Source organism: Micropterus salmoides, unplaced genomic scaffold (assembly GCF_014851395.1).
Source record: "Micropterus salmoides isolate LMB-PRFRI ecotype aquatic unplaced genomic scaffold, ASM1485139v1 Ms_hic_scaffold_9, whole genome shotgun sequence".
NCBI lineage: Eukaryota > Metazoa > Chordata > Actinopteri > Centrarchiformes > Centrarchidae > Micropterus > Micropterus salmoides.
Genome location: NW_024044681.1, coordinates 12,041,845 through 12,063,765, shown reverse-complemented (window position 1 = coordinate 12,063,765; position 21,921 = coordinate 12,041,845). Strand labels below are relative to the sequence as shown.

At 37.9% G+C, this 21,921-nt stretch overlaps 1 protein-coding gene and 1 long non-coding RNA gene across 2 annotated transcripts; one reads left to right on the top strand and one right to left on the bottom strand.

Moving 5' to 3' along the window:
* The first annotated feature begins 254 nt into the window (after window positions 1-254).
* Window positions 255-1,649, top strand: LOC119895755. Its single transcript, XR_005443097.1, has 2 exons — window positions 255-1,116; window positions 1,198-1,649. It is a non-coding gene; the product is annotated as an uncharacterized LOC119895755 (long non-coding RNA).
* Window positions 1,650-4,666: 3,017 nt separating this feature from the next.
* elmod1 (ELMO/CED-12 domain containing 1) lies at window positions 4,667-21,616 on the bottom strand. Its single transcript, XM_038709739.1, has 11 exons — window positions 21,480-21,616; window positions 20,990-21,061; window positions 14,900-15,045; window positions 14,522-14,550; window positions 14,256-14,353; window positions 13,809-13,938; window positions 13,165-13,298; window positions 12,934-13,002; window positions 9,920-9,970; window positions 8,699-8,832; window positions 4,667-7,625 (listed from the first exon to the last, which is right to left on the bottom strand). Exons 2-11 carry the CDS (start codon window positions 21,004-21,006, stop codon window positions 7,450-7,452), a joined length of 984 nt encoding a protein of 327 aa, XP_038565667.1. The 5' UTR covers window positions 21,007-21,061; window positions 21,480-21,616; the 3' UTR covers window positions 4,667-7,449.
* Between the last annotated feature and the right edge of the window lie 305 nt (window positions 21,617-21,921).

Here is a 21,921-nt window from a genome sequence, read left to right as displayed (position 1 = left end):
TAGAGACCTACTAAGTTTGTCCTGAGGGTGCAGTTACAATGTTGATGCATGGTAAGGCTGTAACTTGTTATTTGTAACTGGAGCTACCGTTCGAGCTTGAGAAAATGTGTCTGTAAAGTCTGTAATCATTTGTTTCTCAATGTATGAGCGCAACATGTCGTGCCTTGAACTCCAGTGCGGGACATTCATAAAATGCATCATCACTCCAATCTATTTCATGCCTTGTTGCACAGTAAACTAAGCTATTTAAATTGTAGGGAATCAAGCCCTGTTAAATGGATAATCATGATGACTCCAAACCATCTGAGAAGTAATATGGGGAAACATTTGGGATTCATTACCATAGATGGAAAAATTGTGGATGAATGGACAGCTGTTTCTAAATGATTTTTCCATTGGAAATAATGTCATTGCTCCTGCACTCCTGCTGTCCTGTTAACATGACAAGAGGTCACCTGTGTTATTATTCATGTATAAATATAAAATCTGGGCTTTACTGTTAAGATGGAACTCATTTGGAACTTTTGAAAAACTGCTGGATTAAAGCTGGGGTAGGCAATATATTACTGAAGCATTTTTTTATTATATTTGTTGAAATTCTCTTTGTATCGGACCAAATTAATTTATTGGTTGGCCTACCTGCCTGTTTACCTGCACACACACTGCCCATATACTCATTGAGCATGAAAATGTGTTTTTGGGCAGTGGTTTGGAGGGCTGAAGAGATGGGGGTGGGAATTTTTCTGTTGGATACTTTCAAAATCTAGCTGTCTCTTGCTGTCTGTCTCAAGCTTTTCATATGATATGTGTGCAGAAATCTTAATTAATGCAAGTAACTAAAGCTGTCAAACAATTTGAAATTTAACTTAATTAAATCTCACTTAAAAAAATACAATATTTCCCTCTGAAGTGGAGTGGAGTTGAAGTAGAAAGTGCCATGGCCTCCACCTCTGCATACCTTTTCTCTTTATGTTGATGTGACTGTGATTACTCAAGCAGAGTCAGGTGTGTCAGTCCTGAGTTGAACCTCACCAGCTGCCTCCCATTCTGCAATCAATTCTCCTTCAATAACCCTGAACGGCCACTCTCACGCTGCCAGATCGTAGCTCATGCTGAGTCAGTTTTCGTTTCTAGCCTCTAGTTCTAGCGATTGTTACCTTTGAATCTTCTCTAACCATGTTTCTGCTCTCCCTGCAGTTCTGTCTCCAACAGTTAACCTGTTGGTTTTGCCTCTCAGCTCTGGACTCAGCTTGGCTCTGCTAATCACTGGGCCCTGCTCTGGCACACACCACTTCTGGCTTTTCCCCTGTCCGGATTCCCAAATCACCCCCTTGGATCAACTTCACTCCCTGCTCACATTATTATGGTTATAAATAAATCATCTTACAAAATATACTCCTGCCTCCATGTGTCTAGCGCTTGAGTTCACCAGCTCCACCGTAACAGAAAATGGCATGAAAAGAAAAAGAACAAGTACCTCAAATGAGAACTTATGTAACCTATGAGTCTATGTTTATACTATACTAAAATTATTTGTATACTCATCTGGTGATCCACTCACATACATTAGTATTGACCATTTTGAACATCTAGTGGTTGTAAAGATGTTTATAATTCTAAAGTTGTTTAAATAAAGTATTCAGGGTTTTTTTTTGTTTGTTCTTTTTATTGTTGTTGCTCTTTGCTTATGGGTGTGTGTTTGTCTGGACGATGTCAAAAGGATAATTGTATTTCTTTATTTTCTCAGTGTTTTGTTGTTATGGTTGTGATAAATGTTAGGACCCCATTGAAAATGAGATGGTGCATCTCAAGGGGTTTATCCTAATAAATAAATTTGAATATAATGTATATAGTTAAATTACCACTTTTTCTTAGCTTTTCACTCAGTGGAGGCTAATAAATCATCAATCCAGTGTTGCAAAATAAGTGATCAACAAAGGGTCACAATTTTTCACTTTCTGCTAAGCTAGCAGCAAAGGTTTTCTGCAATATGAATGTTGATAAGTATTAATAAAGGTGGTTTATGGTAACCCATCAAGTCTGCAGTTGTAAAACTTAATAATTTGTTAATGATGGACTGTGGTCCAGATGTTCTGCACTTGTTTTCCAGAAAATAAGTGGTCAAACAAAGACAGAGCAAGTATTATGCTAAAGAAACACCAGCCAATGGGAATATCTACAACCTGGTAACCCGTATGTTTTTCCTAATAATAGCTTATAACTATCCTATAAAGCAATGTGAAATTACAGTGTATAACTCTTTGTAATAGCACCGTATTAGAAAGTGGTGCCCTTCATTTTGATTTACTGACTTAAATGTTCCTCCAACGTTAGCATGGGATCTGATCAGCTGATGCAACACTGCACCAAATGGCAGCTTGACTAAAACTACAGCAGCCTCAACAATCTCCCCTCTTTATTTTTTGCTTGTTTAATGTAACAGAACAGCTGGAGATCATAAAGTCTACATTAATCTTTTTTGCAAACAAAGAGCAGCAGAGTTGGTTGGGGGCAACAAACACATGGTCAGGATTGTTTGTTTTCTACATGTCATCAATTACAGAATGATAAGAGAAGTTCAAAAGAACAGCTCATGGTTATTATTCCTTTTATTAGGCGTCAATTATATATACTATATATAGGCCTATCACCAAATCATAACAGAAGTTATTTTGGGGCATTTGTCATCTAGACCAAACTCTTTAAAATATTATTTACAGAGACCTAGTAATTCCCACCATGAGCAAGCACTTGGCGACAGTGGCAAGGAAAAACTGTCAACACCTCAAGTAGAACCAGTCTCGGTGGCCATATCATGACAAATGTCACCATTTCAAACCTAATATAAAGTTAGGGATTTTGCCATCTCAGTTCATAACACCACAGTCAGTGAGTCTGTCTCATGTGATGTGTGAATTTACTGCCCTCTGCTGATCATTTTGGCTTTACAGCACATTAGAAACCTAAAATAAATGGTAAATAAAGTTAAAAAATATTAGAGAATGATGTTCAGAGTGCTGAGAATGTGACATTCATTTCATGGTCAGCATAATAATTTACATTTTCATGTATTTTTTAATAATAAAATATAGTAATGATATACAGAATGGAGACATCTTTAACCTGACCCTGTGTGTGGTTCCAGAATGTTTTAAGAAAACCACTATAGCCCCTGTACCTAAGAAACACCTGTCACTTGCCTAAAAAAATATATTTTTTTTTTTTTATTATAGAGCACCTTTCAGAATCCATGTTACAAAGTGCTTCACAAAGGCAGGAAAAAAACAGATTTTAAATGGAAAAAGATTTTTAAAAATTATTTAAAATACAGCTTAAAGGAAAATTAAAGGAAAATATAATCAGGAAATGCTTGAAATGACTAATGTCCCACTGCCTTGACCTCTGCCTACCTACTGTCCTATTACAGTTTGGCTACTGTTCCACTAGATCTGTAGATTATGCCGTCTAACTTTCTCTGCAAGACAAATACTGACATGAGAATGATGTTTATTGACTATAGCTCTGCTTCTAATACAATTGTACCATCCAAACTGGTGTTAAAACTTAGAGGTCTTGGTCTTGGCAACTCGGTCTTTTGATTTCTTTTTTGACAGGAAGGCCCCAGACTGTGAGTATTGGTAATGCATATTCATCTACAATAACTCTTAGGACTGGTGTGCCAAAAAGATGCTGTCTGACTCCCCAACTGTACAGCCTATTTACACACAACTGTGTTGCCAAATATGACAATAACACTATAAAATTTGCTTTGTAGCTGTTACATTGATGAGAGGGACTATAGGAGCGAAGTGGAAGACCTAGACAAGAAAACAAGAGGGAATTACACACTACTTTTTCCCTCAGCAGGTCATATATGTTGAAATTATTGCCAGCTTTACCTTTTTGGGCACACAGACACACTCACATAGTCCCTCAACACAAAGGGCATCCTCAAGAAGGCACAGCAAAGGTCATTATGGGAGCCGAAATTTATACTAACCTCTAGCATAGGACTGTAAAAAACTAAAAAGAACTGTAAAGACAGCATAACCATTGCACAAAATTACAACAACTCCAGGACATTTACACTCCCTGCAAAAAGAAAGCCCATAACATCATTAAGGACATCAGTCATCCTGCTCATGGACCGTTGTTGCTGCTTCCTTACTTCTAACTTAGCTAATGTCATGAGCATCAACCTGTCTCCCACATGCACCGATCACCTTTGTAAATAGTATTGTTACATGTGTGTGCATGTGTGGATATACAGTATGGTTATGTGAGATATAAGTATTACTAGTATGTGGGCTGTGAGGGCTGTGAAATATTGTATGGATGGTCTGTATTTATTTATGTGCACAAAAGATGAGAGCTGGGGCACAAGTCACTGTATTGTACATGTGACAATAAAACTGAACATGAAACGTCTGCGTAATGAGTTACGCTTGATACATTTAGCTGAAAATACTTCTGTACTTTTAGCTAAGTAACAATATTTTTGTTAGTACTGTTTCTGCTTAAGTAAAGGATCTGAATATTTCTTCTACCACTGCTTCACACAATGTTTGATGGAGAGCTGACATTCAGACAGCGCAGAAACACCACAGCAGGGAGCTCTTAACACCTGAGGTGTAGACAACAAGAAACAAAAAACAGTCACCTAAAATTTTAGCTGACAGTTTTTATTGTGGTCTCAAAAAGTACAGCACAGACAAATGAAGCACGCTATTACAATATCTAGAAGTACTCTAGGAAGAATACAGAATGCCATATAAGTAATAGTGAAAATATCGTCATGCAGATTGTGTTTTCTTTTAGGCAGTTTCAAAGCAGAATATACAGCAGCATGTATTTAACTTCATCTACAGTATTATCGGACACATTGGCCCTTTATCTCCTAATACCACAAATGACTGATTTATTATCATATAGGAAACTGTATTTTTATTTTTACAATAGTGCAAAGCTGACCATAGCAAAGCAAAACAAATTGCAAGCAGGAGATGAAACCAGCACAGACATTCACTGAAGTAAATAGCTGCATAATACTGACAAAAAGCATTAACGTTCACTTCAATGGGACAAATATATTCAATACTATTAAAACACAATCAACAGTGCAAGCATGGCAGTAAAATAATATTGTACATTTGTCAGAGCTGTCAGCATCACGCACGATGTGAATGCTCGTGAATGTTAAATACAGTGGTCATGTTTTCAAGTGAAGCAACACTGATGTGAAGAAGCACACAGGTGTGTCGGATTTGGGCTTTTGTTGATTTGTTTGTTGAAAACTAAAAGTATGACTCAGAGCTGAGATAATAATCAAACTGATGCTCCATAGACAATAGACAGAATTGGATGTTTCTCCTGTCTTTTTGAATGGAGGGTCATCTACTGCAGTGGTTCCCAACTGGGGGGTCGGGACAAATCTAAGGGTTCACAAGATGATTTACAAGACAGGAAAGCAGGAAAAAACATGTAAACTGTATCAGATTTCCCTCTAATCTTTTCTTTTATCTAGTGAAAAACACATCCATTTTACCTCTAAAATGGGGGGGGGTCACTCTTTTGTCATGACTGGTGTCAGCATGCTTTCGACAGTAGGGAGCTGATAGTGACATGTAAGAATACCATATTAATAAAAAGTAATTTCTCAAAGACCATTTGTACAGTATGGAGCTCTTGTTCTTGTGTGATTGGTAAGTGTGACAGTGACAGCTCTGTAGCTGGTGCGTTGACTGGCTGGTCAACGCCTCAATCTTTAGCATTTCACATTTTGCCTGTCAACTGTCTACTGTATTAGTAAGAATCACCTCTTTCATTATCTATAGAGCAGTTCTACATTTAAATGTATTTCTCTGGTTGTTGCGTTTGGAAGTGATAATAAGAGATGCTTCTTATAGCTGCTATGTGTAGCATTTTTAGGTAAGACCACATTCATGCACTACATTTCCCATAAAACCCATTGCTTCCTTTCACATGTCCCTGTCCACGGTGTCTTTGGCTTCATTAAAAGACATTTTAAAATGCAACGGAGCAACCGGCAGGCTTATAGGGCCGTTTGTTTACAGTACTTACTAATGTCTAAAAATTAAAGTGGTAATATTTAACCTCTATTAAAGGCTACATGTAGCAGCTATGCACTGATTAGCATTTCAGCTCTGAGTTAGAAAATAAAAGAAATACTTAGGCACACATGGTGCAAATCAATACACTTAAAGAAATGTGCAGTGAAATGAATGTAAATTATTGCTTTGGCTGATACAACAGTGGACACAGTGTCACATTCAGTGAATTAAAAGAGAATCAAACAATCGTGAATGTGAGCATGTGAGGAACATTCATAACAGAATCATTGCATGGGGTCAAATCAAAGGCAAAAACTTTGCAAACCTGTTTAAAATGTTCATAAAATATTTTTCTGGATGTAAATACGTCTGAGGAAATAAAACAGTTTTCAAAATTGCAAGAGAAGGAGCTCTTTTAGTATCCAAAAATGAAAAACAGTGTTGGATAATGCTACACATTCAAAATGTGTATCTTATATTTATGAACATCATTTCGCAGGTTTACAAAACTTACATTTGAGCTCACAAGAAGCAAACTACTGCTGTGATTGAAAGTTCTCCACATTCGATATTTTGGCAAGGAGAAGTCTTAGGTGTAAATGTCATGTTGACATAAAAAGTACAATACAATCTATATCAATGACCTAATACAGACAAAGTTACAGTAAGAGATGGACTGGCCTTATACAGTATAGACTGATTTATTTTGATTGAATCAGTGCCAGCAACATTTCTTTTATGCTTCAATAAATCTTTTAAACCTACATTATATATCTATAGTTATATAATACAAAATATTGTTTTGACAGATTTGAGTTGTCTGAAAGCTCGACCAGCTAATTGCCAAAATATTCAGAACTGATTATCACTACTTTGCAATCTAAAAGGGATTTTTGGCTGAGAAAGTAAATTTGGTTTCTTATGAGAATAAGCACAGGGTTCATAACTGAGGTGTAACGGCTGTGATACAATCATCATGAATCATTAAAGCAACAGATAATGATGAGTCGGTGATGGTGTGGTGCAGCCTCCTCATACACAGCTACAATCGCTATGGTCATCTCTGATGCTGGTGGTCTAACGCTGCAGTGAGGGCGTAGAGGCAGTGTGTGTGTAGATGTGTTTGTGTGTGTGCAGTGGCTGAGTGAGCTTTTGGCAGTGATGTGACATGATGTTAGCTGGGACAAGGTGGGCTGAGCGTAGAAGGAAGAGAGTCTCCCCAGATGTCTCCAGCAGTTTGAGGAACCATATATGTGAGGGTAAAGGGATTTCTGATTTCTGATTTTTAGTTGACCAGACATCCAGGGGAGACCTCTGTGGGAATAAGAGGGTTTCAGTGAGGGCGGGGCGGGGGGTCACAGGTCAGGGGTGTGTGTGTTTAGAGGTTGACCAGGTGGAGGTTGGAGGCAGAGAAGTGGGGGCACAGAGCCATGTCTGGGTTCTTTAGCTGTCGCAGGATCCTCCGGTGGAACTTGGAGCGGACCCGGTTGAACTCCATGATGTCGCTAGGATCCTCCTCGATCCAGAAACGGTGAAACTCCTGCATTAAGTAACCTGTCGTAAGAAAAACGAAAGTTTACCCTTTATGTTCTTGTAGCATTGAGTAGCTGGATGTGTAAATAAACCATCAAATCAACTTCAATATGCCAGTGTTGCCAGCTTGTTCTCAGCGCATTTGTTAATGCAAACTTAAGCTTCATTAACAGAGTTTGTGGCCACCAGGAGGCAGCAAATCAAGCTGAAAACCAAACATCTGACATCCGGTATATACTGTATCTCTGACCATACACAGTTATGGCAAGTCTAGCAGATACTGTGCAACATTAGCATTAATTTGGAGTTGTGTTTCTGGCCACCTAATTCTAATCTTATATTCATTTTTCTTTAAGCTCTGTTTTTGGTCTCTACTAACTCCTGAGAAAAATTTCTACCATTGTCCTTCTGCTGTTTGGTGCTTTGCAGAACAATACATTCTAAAGAAATATTTATTTTAAAATTTAAATTGAAACCTAAGAGCTGTGTTGACAATTTGGATCTAGTTCATTGAATTAATTTCAGCATTCAATCTTTCTTGTCAAATCTGTCAACTTCTTACAAGCTTTAAGTCTGACAGAGGACATGTCCTTACTTTAATGGGGAAAATTATAGGTAAAGCAAAACAGGACAATATTTGCAACATATATATATAAAGTATAAGCAAAACAAACAAATGTTGTATTCTTGATTAATTTCTGGTCCTGCGGGGGGGGGAATCTTCAAGGTAACATATATCCAGATATCAATCAATCAATCCAAGTGAACAAAAAGTGCTGTACAGTAAAACAATAAATGAATACATAAAAGACACTAAAGACAAAGCTCACACAACGCAAAAAATACAAATAAAAACAATACAATAAAACAACCATACAATAAAACAATAAAATCAATACAACTAAAACAAGAAATGTCAACTTCAGTTTTCAAAGGCCAGAGAAAAGAGGTGGGTTTTAAGAAGAGACTTAAAAACAGACAGTGAAGATGCCTGTCTAATGTGCAGAGGTAGATCGTTCCACAGTTTAGGAGCTGCTACAGCAAAAGCTCGTTCCCCTCTGTGCTAATATGACAGATATATCAACTGAACTCACAGAAGGTCTGCTGGAAGTGCAGCAGGCTGGGCATCTCTGGGGCCACGTTGTACAGGTGAGTCTTCAGGGCTCCACTCACCAGCAGAGAGTAGGCCAGGTCTGTGATGTTGATGCCCACAATGGCAAAAGAGTAGCTTGAGGGAAGTGATAAAAATACTGGCATTAGTTTGCAGAAAGCAGTTTTTTTTTTTTTGTTTGATGGTTTTACGCAGGAGGTGTGGGTGATGTTGATTTTAAAACAGCCTTTAATGACCAGAATTTTCCATAAGCCCTAGGTTTTCAAGAGCTAAACGTCCCAGCTAAACAAAAGAATCCATGAGTGAGTCAAGTGCATTCAGACATGACAGAGAGGACGGAATAGTGAGCAATGTTTTAGAAAACAGCGATTACAGCTGGAAATATGACTTAAGAAGAGGGTGTTGGTGACTCATGTTTTTCTGATGTTTTTTTATGTGAAGTGAGCTGTGGCACTGTGCCCATATACTATATACTATACTCTGCTAACATTGTGGATATGGGTGAAATCATGCTTCTGAAAGGCCAATTTTGTTCAAGCAAATCCCAGGAACACTTAGAGTTGCTAAGAGTGTTAAAATCAAGTTTCCTGAAAAATCTGTTGTATTAAAACATCTTTAAAAAGTTAATAATTACAAATATCCTTAACATCTATATCGCATCAAAAGTGAAAATACCGTATTAGTGTCCAACAGCCAGTTTTTGTAAAGGTCTACCTCAGTACTTTCAATTCATGGCAAAGTACACGTGATCCGTGAAACCTGTGGAAGAATTGTAGCTGCATACCAACCATGAACTATCTCTTCCGTATAGACACTGTACAGCTATCAGACTGCAGTAAATAACTTAATTTACAGCTTGCTGCTCGGCTGGAGTGTCCTCACAATACTGTGTGGGTTTAAAAGGATTTAATGTGACTGTGTTTGTTTTTAGAGTCAGTCCTTGGTGCTTATCAGAGCCTATGCAGACTGGAGGCAGAAGGCAGGGCAGCAGGACACACAGCAATGAAACACTTCCTGCCAATTAACACACACAGTCTCTCCTGCTTGCATATACACACTCGATGGCCACATCATGGAGCCCCACTGCTAAAACTGCTCTGAATTTAGGCCAAAACTCATACAGCTCCAGCAGCAGTAGCATAGTTTTTCCTGCCTCCATACACACACGTGCATGCCACCATACAGTACATGTGCAGACACTTACCCAATAGCTTTGTCTAGGTTCTTCTGTTCCCATTCAGGCTTGTTTATCTCACTGCGAAGGACACACATTAGAGTCATGTACCGTCTATGTGTGAAAAACTCACTGCACCACAATGTGGATAAAAACAAAACCTAGTGAGAAGTCTTAAAGTCACAATAAAATAACATGTTATGAGCTTGCTTTTTAAACTGATGCATTTCTTGTGAAAAATGTCACGGCATGACTGTAACGGATTGTTAAAAAGTATAAAAATTAAAACATGGGTAGTGATGGTCTTTTTTTTTTTATTGTCTGTATCACATTACAGTTCAGCAGTGTCAAAGTCAAGTCCTCACATATTGAGTCAAAGAGGCTTTGATCTGAGGTCCGGTCCAAATTAAAAAATGTAAAATCTACTAATAGTAATTTGTAATATGACTCTAAACTGCATGTTTAACTTATTTAAGCTGTTTCGAATCTAAATATGCACACTATCCCATAAAAAGTGTGTAAAAAAGTGAAAGTACAGTTTCTTACAATTTCTAAGACTATTACTATAGGTTTTTTTTTCTTATTTATTCGAATGTTGCAGTCAACAACTAAAAAACAAACACTACAGTTCCATATTTTATAAAATGCCACTGACAAGCAAAGGGAAAGTTCAAGTCAAGAGTATTAAAGTCAAGAAATGAATCATAACTGATCTTGCTTCATTTACAGTAATAAGATTTTGATCTAAAATACATTGAAAATGAATAAAAGGTGAACAAGGTGAATATAATTACATGAAACTTTAGCTAACAAAAGGCAAAAGTTGTTTCTCAGTTTGAATTTAAGTTTGTACCTGTAATCTGTTTTATAGGTGATTGTGTACATTGTGAAATGTTTTGTTTGTTAAAACTACATAATGCAACTTTGTTTGAGGGCTTGATTTCTACTAATCATCTGCCATTGTGCCAATCATATACATGTAAATCAAATATTAATTGTAGCTAATGCTTGTTTCCATTAAAGTATTACATAAAAAACAAACAACAATGTGTTTATCCGTCTTTCAATATTTTCTGCCTTCTCTACCCTGTCTGTTCCCCTCAGCTCCATGTCCATTTGTTCCTACTGAAGAAATAAATCTATAAAAATGGGTCAGAAATGGATATTTCCAGAGGGGTTTTCCCCTAAATTTCCTAATGTTGAAACAGTACTGTCTCTATTCATGTGACTGGGATATTGTTCTCAATTTCAGCCCTATACCGTGTTGTAGGCTGATGAGACAGCTAGGTGTTGTATATAATATATATTAATATATATAAATCATGCTTAGTGCAGCTTTAAATGCATGAAACATCAACCCAAAAGAGAAAGCTATGAATGCAGTGCAAAGAATGAAAGTGAAATAAAGTACCTTGACTTTCTGTGTGTGCTCCTACAGTGCATGTGAGAGTCAGAGAGGGAGGCATGGGCAGAAAGGTGGAGGTGGAGGTGAAGGAAGGAAAAAGAAGAAGAATCTTCATTTGTGAAATGAGACAGCTCACTGTGATGCCGATGACAAACAATACAAGCAGCAGCGGTCAATAAAAGATGACGCAGAGAATGACATCAGGCTGTAGGAATGAATATAATCAAGCAGAATGAGGTAAATGCAGAATTATGGATGACTGAGTGCAGTTTAAATTTGGAGGCATACACCACATCTGGTAGAAATTAATAATTGTTTCGGCCACAAGGGGTAGCGGAGCAAGCTGAAAAAACAATAATAATTGTTTGTTATTGCCTTATAAAGTTGCTATTGTGAACTTGTTAGCAAAGAGATGTCTGTTTATACATCCATTCATTCAGAGTCATGTTTTAGGCCACCTGTTGAATTAGTCCAACATTCAGTGTCCATTTGGCTCGATTTTGGTCTCCACCCATTCCTGCAAAAACAAAACTGGCCCTTTAGCAGCTTAATGCTCCACTATGTTCACCAGCTAGTTGTTAACGTTGCCTTTCTGCTGTTTGGTGCTGGGGAGATAGTGTACAGTTGGGTTATTAGAGCTTTATTGTTCAAAACAGCTGCAAGGTTAATGGGGTTTGTGGGCCAGAAAACCAAAACAAGGACATAAAAGAAAACGACACTTAAAGCTGAGTGCTCCACTATTAGTGTATCAAAAATGAATTGTTGCAGCAAGTAGTGAGAACAGTGACAATATGATGGTAAGTGACAGGCCCTTGTGTTTCTTGATAATGTTTCAGCAAAATATAATAAAGCTAAATGGAATCCACTGGGGGACAAAACAAGATTTTTATTTCCTGATTGATGCTATAAATGATCGTTTCATAAGGACAACTACAACATACTGTGTTTATTACAGCCTGTAGTCAGCACTTGTTTCAAGATATGGAGGTGGAATGGAAGACCAGAGATTAGATTAGGTCAGCTGATGTGGGATCGCGGGTAGACTTGACAAGTGACCTTATGACATGACATCGTTTCACTGCAAATTTGACAAGTGGCTTGAAGAATTTCTCCCTTTCTGTTTCTAGGGATCACTTTCACCGTTTGTTTGAAGCTGCCAGAGGACGAGTGCAGAGCTTGATATGATTACTGTAGTGTCTTTTTATGTTAATTTCTGTATTGTGTCTGATGCACTTTGCCGATTTAATAGACCTGCCACTGAGTGGCTTTCAATCTGCTTTATTATTGGACATTATGGCTGCTGGTGATCAGCGTCGGCTGACTGGGAGGGGGGCAGTATAATTTCCATTATTTTATGGAAGAATACGTAAAATCTCAGCCATTTAAAGTCATCATGTGTTCTACCGTTCTACTTAAAGTTAGTTTTAGCTGTACATTCTTTCTAAGTACCAAAAAGCTATGTGCATTTTACCAGTTTCAGTTTCTTACCAAGTAGCTTTACATCTGCTAAAAATTCACATTTCCCCAGTTTTGGGTCCTGAAAACACACCGTCAGCCAGAGAGACTTTCTACCAAAACACTGTATTCCTTTAATTGTATCATGCTTTGGTAAAAGTTGTGAAAAAGAGGGCTGCCATACTTGTGCTTTGGTTGCAGGGAGTCGTGGAGCATCTGGAGAGCAGTAGCCTTGTCATGTTCTGCAAAATACCTGCAGAGACGAGAGAAGCCAGTTCATAGGGAGCTATTGTCTCACTGCGGATTTTTTGTATAAATAATTTCCAGTTCTTCCAAAGGACTTGAGCATGTAAAAGTCCAAATGTAAAAACTATTGTGTCTTATCTATTAAAGTATAATCTGTTAGAGAGCTCACAGCAGGTTGTGCAGGCCAAGTAGGCCCATCCCTCTGAAATCAGTCTTGGGATCGCTGCCTTGGAAACCAATCTCACACCACTGTTTAGAGATGCGTCCGGTGAGAGGTGTGTCAGGACGCAGCTCCTTCCATAGCTGCAACACACACACAAAAACACAAACACACACCACACCTTAGTACAGATAATAGATTACATTTGTAAATGATGAATGGGGCTGCATGGTGCAATTATCTACCTGTACAGTAAAGTCAATACTAATATTATACCTACATACAGTATAGTACCTTTCTGAGTATATAAATATTTTAATGATGACTTAGAAAGCATAACTTGACATTTTGGGAAATATGCATATTTGCTTTCTTGACAACAGATAAAAGGGTGATACCACTCCCATGTGTGTCCGCTCAATATGAAGCTCCAGCCAGCAGCCGATAAACAGCCACTAAAAAGCTAAAAACGTGGATAAACAGTTGAAATAGAATGCTAAAAGTAATGGATAAACTACTTGAGTAGGGGTATGTCTGACAAAAAAGCATGTGTTATTGTGCCAGGGGCTGTGGGCAGCTGGAGCCTGCTTCAGATGCGAAATAGACCACAGCTCTCTAGTGAATCAATGAGAAAGCCACAGAGAGCTGTGTACCTTCATCAGCATGTCCTCGTGCTCGGCGTTTTCACAGTCATAAGGCTCCCTGCGCAGCTTCTCCACTTCCGCCACCAGGCTCCTGTAGCCCACAATCTGCAGCAGGCTGGCCTGAAGAGAGATGCCCAGCCTGGGGACACATAGGAAGAGGAAAGGCTGTTTGTATAAGGGATACCAGATCTATTAATTCAGTGAACTGCTGTGTACAAGCACAGTCTGAGCCTCTTATCAGCTCAGTTTGAGCATGCAGGGGTTCAGTGCCTTGCTCAGCTCAGCTTACATTGCTGAGGATGAAGAAGGTGTTTATTCACTGTCCACAGCCACACCTTCAAAGCTCATCTGAGGATTAAATGTGTTGACATTCCAGTGATAACCTGTAATTTACCACAACACTCTAAGATCAGGGAAAAAGTAATCGAAATGTGATATAAAATTTTAGCATCTCACTGTGGGTTGGTGTCAGGGTTAATCTTCTTCAAGGCCATGATGTCGTCAATGGTTTTATCCACTTTATCAGGATGGACGCTGAGGGCAGACTGCAGCAGCTAGAGAAGACAAGAGCAGACAGAAAGAAGGCAAAAAACAAAAAGGGACAGAAGAAGGAGGAGAAAGTGGATGTAAACAGATTGAAGCTACAAAATTGAGCGACACATCTGTATTATGTTGGACAAATACTGAGCATACAGCATATTCATAGATTTAGAGACCCGTACCTCATTCTTGGAGTACCTCAGAGATGCCTCTGAAAGGAAATGGTTGCAAAGTTTAGGACAACTGCATTCAGTAATATTAAAGCGCTATTTAGTAGCTTCAAATATATATTTTTTGAATATAGTTCAAAGCCGATACAAACATTTATTTACTGGGTTTAAGAGGTGAAAACTGTTATTTGTCCAAGGACAGGACAATCAATATTAACAATATATGTTTATTAAATACAAATTAAAAAATGCTATTAGATATGAACAATGTGACGTCCTCCATCTATCTAAAGCTGTTTTAAAATGATAGTTGGTTTATACATAGATAAACTAAATAAACTACATTTACAGACAAATGTCAGGCAGCGTGCAGGCAGTGTGCGGACCTACCTATCTTGAGGGTCCTGCGGGCTCCATGCTTGTTGTTGTAGCAGATTCGCTGCAGTTCACAGCGCCCTGTGAACTTTCTGGCGACAAACTTCAGGCCCCGCCAGAGACATTTACAGTAGAGGAACACAAAGAACTGGGTCACCACTCTGGAGAGGCAAAGACAGGAGGGATTAGACTGACAGATGTCGTAAAAGTACTTTAGTATTGAGAGAGCTGATTTTTGGTTTAGAGCCACATGTCTTCTCATGGGCTCTCTTCACAGTTTGCATGTCTGTAAACTGTGAGTGGTAAAGAGAGTTTTTGTCAGATTGTTTCACTTGAATTTGTTCATTAGAGTTCAGTATTTCACAAAGAAGCTTTGTGCAATTTATTTCTTGTTAATCATTTTTGTTAACCACCTCTCTAATTTATCTTTTGAGCACTAGGGAGATGTTGGCCCACCAGTAGGGGATCACCGATGGTTAGACCACATCATGTATACACAAAGCTGTTACTTGTAAAAGCTTCTTTTTTTCTAAAACATGCATGTGTAAAACTAATTTTCTACTTATAGGTAATTTTACACATTAAGTTTACTCGTCACATGGAGTCTGTGAAAACAATTGTAAAATTATAAACACAATTATACGAAAATAACCCTGATGGTGTCATCAGTTGAGGCAGGGGGTGTCCTATAATTATAGACTGTATGACAATATGCTACTGAGTTGCATTATGGGAAATGTAGGATCCTGTATTTTTAGAGCTGGATCCATACCTGTGACTAACAGTCAGGAAATATTTTCTTCTGCTGATTTTATTTTGACCATTCCTTTTTAATCTGTTTCTCATGAGTCCCCCAATTTTATGGAAGCGCAATACTACATAATACATTATTTAAAATTTATTTTTATGCTGTGCTTTTACTTTTTATTTATTTTTTTGTTTTTTATTGCACTTTACATCTGTTGGTTTATTATCCTATGTGAAGCACTTTCAAACTTGTTTTTGAAAAGTGCTATGTAAAGTTATTATTATTTTTAATAAATTGCAGAGTACCTATTTAAAAGTTTTAACCCTACATGGATTCTGCAGAAATATCTCACTCATAACAGCATGTCTTTTGTTCATAAATTTGAGTTAATACAAAGACAGTTTCAATATATTTCAGACCTGCAATAAGTCAGTTAGTCATTAGGCAATTACTTTGATTACAGATTAATTGCTTAAGTCATTTAATGGTTAGAGGTTCTCAAATGTAAGAATTGTGCTGCTTTTCTTCATCTCACATGGTAATAAATTGAATATTTCAGGGTTTTAGACTCTTAAGAGTAAATAAGACAATTAATGATGTATATTGATGAGCATTTGTCACTGTTTTTGAGAGACATTACGATTAAGCAATTAATTGTAATACAATATCCTAAAAATCCCATAATTTCATTACATAAAAAATTGTCAAATAGGTTAAATAATGACTGCAGATATAGAGTGCACAAGCACCCAAACATAGAGAATGAAGTGTACAGAGAAAGGAACAGACGTAGATCTAAGATTAAAAAAAAAACCATTATTTTCTATCACACCCCCGCGACCCTGTACGCAGGATAAGCGGTTGACAATGGATGGATGGATTTTCTATCACCCAATGATAGAAAATTGTCAGGCTGATCATCTAAAGGTAATTCACAATGCTGCTGCAAGCAAGGGTGTCACTTTGTGTTGAAAAGTGGTGCAGACATAAGGGCTCAAATTAGGGGTGTGATGATACACTTGGATCATGAGATGTGACGACGCACGAGAACAAGACGAGAAGATTTTTAACTCTATTTTCAAGAAATAGTAAATGCGGAAACATATAAGATGGGCTTCTGGGGATCTGCAGGTTCTTAATTTTGTGCATTCTGGAGACATTCTTTTCCAATTTATGTCTGTATTGTATTTATTGTGCAAGTAAACCTTTCTTAAAGCATTTTAATTTGTTATTTAACATTTCTTGGTGCAAGGTATTTTCAGAACATTTTTAACAAATGCCTTCAAAAAGTGATGGGTTCAAAATCAGCCATTTCAAAATGTGGAGGGGACATGTCCCCAGCGTCCCCAGTGTAAATGACACCTATAGCAGCAAGGCTCTCTAGGACAAACACACAGTCTCACATTACACCTATCCTGAGATCGCTTTACTGGCTCCCTATAGCGTATAGGATCCAATTCAGGATTCTCACTATTACCTACAGAGCACTGCACGTTCAGGCTCCTGCATAATGTGACTGAACTACTACGCCCTTACTCATCGGCTCGCTCTCTGAGGTCTAACAAACAAAACCTGCTGTTTCTCACACGCACCCGCCTCAAGACCTGTGGTGATCGATCTTTTGAGGCAGTTGCACCTGAACTTTGGAGTTCTCAGCCAGCATCTGCACGGGCTGCTGATTCTGTGGACATGTTTAGACAGGCGTTTGTGTAAGCTGTATGCACCAGGTCTGATTTTATGTATTCATCTGTGTTTTCCATTACCTACTACTGTATGTATTTGACCACTTACTGTGCATGTTTCTTATCGCGAACTGTGCAACTATTAAGTATGTAGCCCACTTCTTCAGGTGGCTTGGGTAGTCATTTTATTTTCTTTTATCTTTCTTAATTTCTTTATCAGTGTTTTCATTCTGTAAATGTTAATGTTATAAAGCACACTGTCTGTTAAAAGCCCTGTACAAAATCAACTGTACTTACTTACTTACTACAAACAACATAAACACATACACAAATGAAAGACACATAAAACACAAATGGAAAAACAAGGAGGAGGGAAGAAAATATAAAGTGCAGCACTTCTTGTCTACCAGGTTGGACTTGCAGCTGAAAAAAGTGAGCTATTTTTACAGGTGACACTGGGAATGAAAATGGAGATGTGTGTCTTGGGAAATGCATAGTGACCCATTAAGAAACTATGGAGACTTAATGATTTCCAGCCTTCACCTGCTTCACTATGCACTACATATTATGAAGGAAGAAAAGGACATATTTCATGTTATTTCAATGTAAAACCTTCTACCATCTGATTTTATGATCCTTTATTGCTAAATATCCAAGACAGAACATGGTTTGTGCAACATGCCAGAATTGTTGTGGGAATTTACTTGGATGGAAACGCAGATTTCCTCTATTATCACAGCTAACATTAGCAGCAAGGCTGAGAAAACACACCTGCACTTTGAATAACCTGCAAACATCTCTCTGTGAGCCACACAAGCAGGGGCTTACTTCCCTCTTTGCTTGTTTTAGTGAAATAGAGTTTACAACCTTTTCATGCAGAAATAAATACCCCTGCCCTGATGCTGAGGGATCACAGCATAACAACATCCTCCATGTCAACAAAAAAAGGAGGTAAGCACAGTCCTGAATGATCAATTTCTCTTTGTAGGCCTGTGGATGAGACTGACATGTTAAACAGCTCATATAAACACTCCTTCATAACCTTCAAGGAGGTGAGCTCCAAGGAAGGGTGATGGTAGGAGGATTCAGAGATTATATACTGGGACCAAACTGTGAAAGGTTTGAAACAAAGAAAACATCAGTGAAGGTGACACTGAACCTGCAATCTCATTTTAAAGGGGCACTCCATCAATTCTACACATACAGGAAAAGCCAGTCAACTAGTCACGGGGAGTGCTACTCAGCCTGTGAAAACACTTGCGTAATGAGTCGGCCCTAAAATCAAAAACATGCAATATCTGCGAGTAACCCACTTGTGTGATGTATGTATTTCCTATAACTTCCACAGCGCTCAGTGCTATCAGAGCTCACTGGGACACGCCTGATGACTCAAAACATGACTCAATCAAATTGGTTTTATTTGATTTGATTTGAATGAATAAATACGCAGGCATTACAGTCATAATTTATAACAAACACACAACACTAACAGGAGCAAATTCAATCATCTACAGTAGAAGCATATGTCTATAGTACATAAAAGAGACACAGCATGATATTATTTTGAATGTTTTCTGATAAAATTTTATGGAAGGAACCTATTTCTCTATTCACAATGTCAGCCTGTGTGATATCATTCTTATCAGTCTCATCAAGAGGAAGAGATTTTTAATATTACATGATGACCTGAGGAGCTACTGCCATGAAAGTGTAGTGTTTGGACATGAAAAATAATAACCTTGCTGAATCCAAGATATCAAACTTTTACTTCGTCATGTCTTCTTCTTTATGATTATTTGGTCATAAAATTAGATTTTAGATTTAAATTAGATTCAACTTTACGGTCATTTCACAGAGTACAAGCACTGAGACAACAGAATGCTGTTTGGCATTTAACCAGGAGGCTTTGAATACAATTCTGGAGCAGATTTAGGATAATGTGCATGAAGTACAGTAAGAGTTCGTGTTTGTTTAACCCACACTTGATGCATATTCATCCTAATGCTGCTATAGGTTAAGCGTACAGCAATTCAACGTGAACATTACTTAAGTCCAAATTATACGTCCAATTATGGCAGAACCTCCACAGAGGATGATCATTTAATATTGAAAAAACGTGTTGATGAAACTGATCATCACATCTGAATCACATATCTGAAATATTAAATATTCACTATATTCATTGTATTAATAGTTATAAGAAAAATAAACTTTTCAAAATAATATCACATTATCTCTCTCTTTTATGTAGAGTAGACCTACATGCTTATAAATAACTCTATTTTACTGTATTATTAATTGTAGACCTATTACTCCTCTCAGCTTCTGGATGTATGTTTCATAATGTAATCTGAGTGTAACTGTTAAGCTGATCCTACTTATTAATACTTATTTATTAGGTTCTGAGCTAAACTGAGATATTAATTGTATTTGTCGCCTAATTTATTTTTAAGCATGTCCCAGTTAGCTCTGGTAAATCTTCACATGTTTGTGGTCTTAACTGGAACTTGGAGACAGTGGCAGTTACCGGAAATATGTCACACAAGTTAACTACTCGTAAATGTCACAAGTGTGGGTGTTGGGACGGACCTCTAATGTCGTCTGCGGGTCTGGAGGAGCTCAGAAAGGAGCAGTTTTAAATCCTTCTGATCAGCAAAACCATTAAAAGTGCTGCATGAATCAGTAAGCTATTACCACCTAAATTTTAGCAAATTAGTATAATTACTGTAAACAAACAGCCACAAATGAAAAATATTTTGCAGGCTCTACTGGGTTTCACTGTTTATCAAAAATTTTTGAAAATATCTAGTTAAAGGAGTAAAACGTCAACTGAAAAATGTTTTCAGATTTACTGTCTTCTTAAGTTATGGGGACGGGAAACAGTGGGATTTATGGGAAATTAAGCACTTACAAAAGCACTGGTGGGAGAAAGCACCTATTTTATTCATTTTTCTGTGGTGACTACACAAGCAAATAAATAAGTATACAATAAACAATGTCTAGAAATGAATATGAAGGTGAACGTGAATGTGTGTTGACTCAAAATGAATATGCAAGTGAAAGTGAATGTGTGTTGACTCACACAGGCTGAAAAGCACTGAAAGGTTTAGGGACAAAATACATTTTGTCTAGCATACAAATGTGGATTTAAATAAAAACCCACAAATATACATTGTCAGTGTCATTTGAAATATGTAAAACCAACAACAAGGCACAAAATAAAGGTAGCCTATTGAATTTATATTAAATATTGTACTGCACTATTTCAATCAGGACTCCAAATATCATAGTTTGCACTTATCACTGCATTATATTGGATTTATCATAACCTATGCATTTACAGTACCCTATTAATAGAGACACCAGGGGAGACCACTTGGTTTACACGTGCTCCATAATTAAGAGGCCCTTTTTTCTAAACGACCCACTCAAACGAATTTACACCACAACAAAGCCACTTACCACCCAATCGATTGGAAAGAGCTTAAATGGGAGAACTGGGAATGCTAGTCCGCAGTATTTGATATAAACAAGTCATTCAATAGATCGAAGATAAACACAGGAAGGCATAGAAGAATAGATTCACACTGAATTCCTTCACGTTTTGTCCCCCCCCCCCCCCCCCCCAGTTGGAAATCTCGCTCTGCATCATTTGCAGTGATGGATTCTCTTTACCTCAGAAAATGCTTCATGTTGTCCGCTGTCACCCCTCAGGTGTCTCCGATGCTGTGTCTGTGGAGTGATGACCTGAAAACACACCAGATGAGAGTTTTTATGTGTCTGGATGAGGCCGAAAGAAGCAGTCAGCTCAGGCCCCGCAGCTCCGGAGCTGTCCGCGGTGCTGAAGCATTAACGCGCATGTAATCTGCGGCGCTCGGTTTTATCTTGGTACCCCCGGTGTGCAGCGTTTCTGTTTGGAACAACAACACAGAGACACCTATTTCCAAGCCTTGTGAACGTGTATTTTACCCTTCAGAGAGTCATAATCCAGAAAAAAAGCAAGCTATTTAATGCTCGATCGTCTCCGGTCTGATTAGCACAGACACTATGCATAATCCGTAGCAGCAGAAAATGTCTGTAACGTCGGCTTTGCAGGCAAGGCAAGCCTGCAGTAATAGACGACATAATAATTAATGCAATAATAGGCGACATTTTTTCCTCTTACCAATTTCAAATTAATAACAGGCGAAACAAAGGTGTGGGCTTGCAGCGTTTTTTCCTCTTCACTCAGCTCCAGTCGTCTGCGTTTCCTCCATGATGACAGTTTCTGACTGAAGCTGAGGAGGTTCAGTCTAAAAGCTACAGCACAGCAATGCAGTGCAGAATGCAAAGCATCAAAACCTCTACCAACACAGCACTTTGATTAATACATCATTTGTTTCCCACTTTGCTTTAAAACACTAGTAGAGATTCAATACATTGTTAGGTTAACAATATTTTATAGATACAAGTGCATTATTGCAAGTTTCTTCCCCCTCCTATCTCACTGTAAACCCAAATAGGTTTAGAATACTCAAAATATTTGTGGAAACTGATTACCACAAACTTTTACAGTAGTGGTAATTGGATATTTTTGAGTAAACCTTAATATAATACATTTTTTAAAA